At 33.9% G+C, this 6,212-nt stretch overlaps 1 protein-coding gene across 1 annotated transcript; it reads left to right on the top strand.

The window, feature by feature from the left end:
• Positions 1–918: 918 nt before the first annotated feature.
• Smp_163640 (putative phosphatidylinositol N-acetylglucosaminyltransferase subunit P) lies at positions 919–5,203 on the top strand (the record flags this gene model as incomplete). Its single annotated transcript, XM_018793267.1, has 3 exons — positions 919–1,028; positions 3,737–3,855; positions 4,983–5,203. The coding sequence occupies 3 exons, from the start codon at positions 919–921 to the stop codon at positions 5,201–5,203; spliced, it is 450 nt and encodes a 149-aa protein (XP_018647796.1).
• Positions 5,204–6,212: the final 1,009 nt, after the last annotated feature.

The raw sequence follows: 6,212 nt of genomic DNA, 5'->3' as shown, positions 1-6,212 counted from the left end.
AGCCCTATGGTTTAAATAACTAATAGATGTTACTGCTGTTTCCACAGCTGTTCGTATGTCTTTCCAAGCAGCATCGGGGTCAGTCTCGTTTACAGAGCTGCCTAGATGTGAACTCAGTTGTTTCTGGAATTCGCATTTGGCTTTCTCGTCCTCCAGTCCAATCCTAATGGGTCTTCTTAGTGTACTTTTCCTGCGTCCATTGAGGCGCAGACAAATGTGCGCTCGTATTAAAGCGTGATCAGAGTCTAAACAAGTATTCCAATACGAGCGACAATCTTCTATTGAGCCTCTCCAACGATGACTGATGACAATATGGTCTATTTGAGTCCATCGTTGGTTTGGTGCAGGTGGTCGCCATGTTAGACGATGTCTCTCCTTATGCTTAAAATTAGTGCTTGCTAAAAATAAACGATTGTCTGAGCATAGTTGCAACAGACGATCACCATTATCGGTTCGTTGAGCCGGTGTAATTGGTAATATTGAATGATATGTATCTAAACCGATCTCAGGCATAAAAATAGATTTTTCATATCACTCCAGCAATCAATCTTTTTATTCTATGCCTAAAAATTCTTTCATCTCGTTTTTTCTTCCTAATTTCTTATTTCTTTTAATACTGACGTTAGTTTTATATCTATGCTACAATCCTATAATTTTGCTGCTTATAGTTAATTTAACCAGTGTGCTATTATTCTGAAATTTGGATTATTTCATTCGCTAGTTTAGTATACTGATTTCCTCAGTCGCTATAAGTTTACTAACTCGTGTTCCTGAGGTTTGGTCTCAAATGATTTCTCAGTGATGTAACTTATGTGCTTATTTTGCTTAAATTGTAGTATCCTCTGGCTAGAAAGCTGTACCTGTTATTGCTTTTAAACGTGATGTCATAATCGCTTTAAATTGTTAGTTCTATTTTATATGATTTTAGGATTGTATGTAATTTGGGCATATATTCCATTGTATGTAATTTGGGCATATATTCCACATGAATGGTTGAATTTAATTGGAATAACGTACCTACCCAGCAAGTAAGCTTTTTTTTAAAAAAGGTTGTTCTTTTATCTGTTAATTGAATTCCAGTGTCACAGTAAGCTGGGGAGACGCTAATCAGTCTGCTAGGTTAGAAGGCTCTATTAAGGCGAAAAGAAAGTGACTCAGGAAATATTATCTTTTCCTAATCTTCGCGTATGCCGCAACAGTTTCCAGCCTCGATCCAATTATGGATGAGTTCTACCACCAATTAAAAGTTATCGGATAAGCGAGTTCGACATAGTATAGTACTAGAATGAGCTTTGAATATACAGGTCAGGTGTCTAGGCATGGGGGATATTCGTTTGAGTGATCAATGAAGACTCAGGTCAAATGACGATGACTGCATCCTCCAGCTTTGCGTAGACCACGTCCTTTTTCAGACCAGCGTCAACTTTCGGCGGTCTCCACTAATGTTCTACCTGACGTCTTTCCTCTTCAAATCAATCCTGGATTGGAATTGATCACATTGCGATCAGCTACCAATGACGTGATTGTGTACAAGACACGCTTTTATTAATATTATTATCATTAGCTTTATTCAATACTATAGTTTCGGCACAAAGTATTTTAACAACTTTCCGTTTCTTACTTCTTGGTCGATCCTGACGATAAATATTAAGTGATCGCCAGTTAGAAGTTAGCAGTCCAGTAAATCGACATCTGAATAATGTACATTCGCTGCATATTGCCAGCAACCACGATACATGTGATTGGGCCTTTTGTAACTTGTACAACGAAAGGTTGTACATTTTTCAGAAACGCACCTGAATAGGTTATGCGATTAATAGCCATAATGATGTAATAAAACAAATAAAATTAGGTAACTTGTTGAAACATCTAGATGGCAGGAACAGGTAGCGCAGTTGTTTGGGATCCCTATCCGGACAGTGACTATGATCTGATTTATACCAAGCTTATATTGAGTTTCAGTGTCCGATAAGCTTATCGTTCTAAACGAATTGCAACAATCAATTCACCTGCGGCTTCTTTTATAATCAAACATTGAACCGAACTAGGTTCGTTGCTAGCTACCCGTTCACTGAGAAGTGTGGATGAGTACCGGTTGCATTTATATGATGCTATAAAAATACTAGGCTCTTTATAAGGATAGTGCCGGACTTCTGGTCAGGAAATTGACTAAAGTGTTTGGAAAGGTTTTGAAAATTGGTCATGAAACGAAACGATCGTCATCCTCATCTTTAAAATGGCGCTACGTAACCTGTACAACAACTATCAAGGGACAAGTCTACTTTCGAAACTAATGGCTTCAGTCATAGTTCCCAGATTGTTCAATACCCGGGGAAGATTGACTTAAGCGTATTAGGCTGGTTTTCGTTCTGGTCGAGGTTAAGTTTGATCATGTCTTCATCCCCTGCCAAATTTTGGAATACCACCATAGTTACTGCAGGACAACATTCATTATCTTTCTCGACATTAGGGCCATCTTCGACTGGTTTGACAAGACTGTTCTCTGACATTGTCTGTCGAAGAATAGTGTACCTGAGTAGTATATTACCGTCTTGAATTCTCTGTACACAAGCACCTCAGAGAGAATGATTGCATTCAAACACCTCTTTCCATTGTTTAAATCCGAAATTGTGGATAAGGTGGGGTCATTCAGTATCATTCGTTTTCTAGTTTGCCATCGATGATATTCTTCAAACAGCGCTTAAGGAAATATTTAGTGATAGTGTGGGTTTGTGTTCTGATAACTAAGTCATAGATAATTGATATCCATTCGATTTTCATCGACTTCAGTCTTAATATCTGCATTTTATCTTTAGCCTTCATACAACTAGATAGCTACCAAAATAACATATGAGACTGTACTTCGTTACTAATTAGTATTAATATTCATTGTTGTTGGATGTATGCTGTTTTTTAGTGTTGTGATGGATTCTGTTGATTACTGCATGTCCAAATTTCGAATAATAACCCATATTGTTCATCCAATTGAAATTTAAATGCTGTTTCTTAGTCTAAAAACCCATTACCTTCAACATTTTTGACATTCGATCATCAAATCATCTACCGCAGTAATTAGATCAATGTTCAACGCCAACTAAACAAAATTTCAGTCAAAATCGATACAATCGGTCACTAAATACCATTTAATAAATCGAAGAGTATTTTGTGGCCCTTAAGCTAGACAAAACGGGATACATCTTTATGTTCCAGTTTTATAGCCATCCAAACATATAACTTTAACAAATTAGTGGTGTTATCTTATTTTGTATTAGTAGGTGGTAACCTTTATTCAAATCTTTGAAGGTGCATCAGTTTGTACAAGGTTTTCAATCCACTTAATGTTTATTAGTGACCATGAAAACTTTTGTCATAATCCCTCTACCAATCTTTCACCAGGTATCTAAAATTAAATCAAATGTACTTTGATGTTAATCAAGTTCGTCAAATAAATTTGATGAATACTTTGTTAATGTATTTTGTGAAGAATTTAAAAGTTAGAAAAAAAGATATTGATAACTATTTGTTAGTTAATTAAAGTTCGATGGTACTATACCGTGTTCGAATACAGTAATCCAAACAGATTTATTCATTAATTGAGTCTAACCTAAGCCGTTATGCCAGTAACATTATATTCACTTCATATTTAATGCTTTCTTTGTACTCTAATTATTCATATAATTACATCCTGAATTTGTTAAATAAATTTTGCCGAAGTATGATATTTTAAAAATTTTAGACACTGGTCAGTTACTGCACCAATTTCACTACTGATTTTATGTATATCTGGTCTTTTTGCTTACATTTGGAATAATCGTTCACTCATGCAACCGCTTACATCGATTTATCAAATTAGAGGTATGTAGATTTCGAAATGAAAATGCTTTTCAAAACATTTTTTATTGATCAATAAATTCATGCACAGCTTGTGTACTAAATTCTTTCTAGGTATTTGTTGGTGCTAAGAAATGAGAATTTCGTTCTACACTTCATATTTTGGAAGCTTACACAGCGAAATCAGGATATGTTATTGCGACATCCGTTGTTAGCTTCTTAATCAATCATCTAATGCACTTCAAAAGCCATGTGAAGAGAATGTGACATTTAATTAAATAAAAGCGAGTAGACTTTCAGCTCAACGATCTTTCTTACAATGATCTAGTGTTTAATTTTTGTCCCTAGTCAGTAGATTTATATAAACATATAAAATTCACTGTAGAGTTTTGAATTCGTGATTCGTTACAACTTATTTTACGTTTGACTACTTGTGACGGTGGAGGAATTTATCAAAGGTACGTCGGATCATATTTATGTTTGACTTCAACATCTCAGCGATAAATGAATTTGCATTATACTTCTTGATAACGCTTTAATTCGTTTATGTTTTAATTCCAACTCTCCCTCGTTTGCTATATTCAATCATTTCTACAGCCTTCTATTGAAACGAGTGTTACTCCTTTGTTGCTGCAACCAAATATCCTATCTAATAATACTTTTATTTCAGTGTTTGTGCGTTGATAAGGCTCAAAAATCGAATTTTATAAGAAATCACAGGCTTATGCTTGACAATATATTTCCGATTCAATAATATAATCTACAAGTCGACAAAAGAATCATGAATGAAATCATTAACATCTGGATTGACTAAAGAGACTGTGAAATCAACCCAATCATCCACTGAGAAAAATCATGGTTAGTTATAATATCAGAAGTTATGCAAAAGGGGATGACAACCAAAATAAGTATGCAAACGATGACAGAGTGAAGGTTAATAACAACCAGTCAAGATCAAGGTCTATAGAACAATGTGTTACTCATATGAGGAGAAATTCGGATAGCTCACAGTCAGATTCATGTTGATTGTGTTGTCCAAAAGGACGAAGAAAGCTTTGCGACCAAATAGAACTCCACCAAAATCATCCACTTGAACCATAAATCCTCATCTCAAGATTTATTATATTCTAACAATCTTGTTATTGTTTCAGATTCGCTTTCAATGTATGCTCGAAATTCAACTGATAGTTATGTCACAGATCAACAGTCGTCTAATTCAAACGTATCAAAACCAGTCGAGTTATTGAGACCATTATCGATAATCCCCCCTGTGTATGATTTGGATCATATTTGGGTAACGAGTGAGTTGTATTTAAAGACAAATAAAATTACCACCTCAAGCATTATTGACCATAATATTGTGAAGTATTAACAAAACAAAAAGGATAAGATTTCGTTTTTGTGACTTATTAGGTATTGTTTCAAATAATATTTTGAATCTTATTTATTGACGTTCCCTACAAATCCTATCTGTATAAAGTTTTCCGACAATGTAAATATACCTTTTTATTTAAGGCTAAGGATGTCACGTTCTTTTCGATTGTGTTTTTCAGCTGATGGTTAGTTTTTTGAATAGTTATACTTCAACAAATTAATTTTCATCTCTGATTTTTTTAAGACACCATGTATATTTTCATGTTTTTTTCTATTTTGACCATACTCTAATCGGACGAAAAGTGGAACAACAGTGTTTAGGCGCTTAAGAATACAAAGATATCTTAGATCCATACCCCCTTCGAGTCATATTAATCTAATTATTTATTGTCTAAATTTCCAAATAAAGAATACAATACTTTATATGTTAAGTTGTTTTTATTTATAATTTTATGCAAATGTTGAAAATTTATATCAGATTAAAACAAACATTAAGTTATGCTAATTATTTGAGTTTCAAGTTATGAGTTGACGTTACTATGTACTTTTTCCAAGTATTGAAAACCATTTTCATATTGATTTGTCGTAATAGTATTTTGGCAAGTTGAGTTCTAAAGTATCATCGTCTTCTAGTAAATCTATTAAAATATCAAAAAATAGAAAATAATGAAATTGAGCTTGTTTCGATCACTTTTAAGAGAATCTTCTCATTCATGAAAGGTAATTAAACACTTAGTTATTGGTTAGAAACATCATCCAAGATGGATATTCATCCTATTTTGGACTCATCAATTGCATGCACCTGGATGTTCACTTCAAAATAGTAATAATAATAATGATAATAATAGTTAAATTTTGAAAATGATTGGTGGATCATCAACGATTCAGTAGTGGATAAGTTTTTGATCCTAATCGTTTGATTGTGTAGATTATTTTGTAAGAAGACTTCTATGAAGTGATTTGTTCAGAGTTGATTAGGTACCCGTATGTTGAACTGGTGATTGTTT

The sequence above is a fragment of the Schistosoma mansoni genome, chromosome 1, assembly GCF_000237925.1.
Source record: "Schistosoma mansoni strain Puerto Rico chromosome 1, complete genome".
In the NCBI taxonomy this organism is placed as follows: Eukaryota; Metazoa; Platyhelminthes; class Trematoda; order Strigeidida; family Schistosomatidae; genus Schistosoma; species Schistosoma mansoni.
Note: the sequence above shows the minus strand (reverse complement) of the source record. Positions and strands in the feature narration are given on the sequence as shown.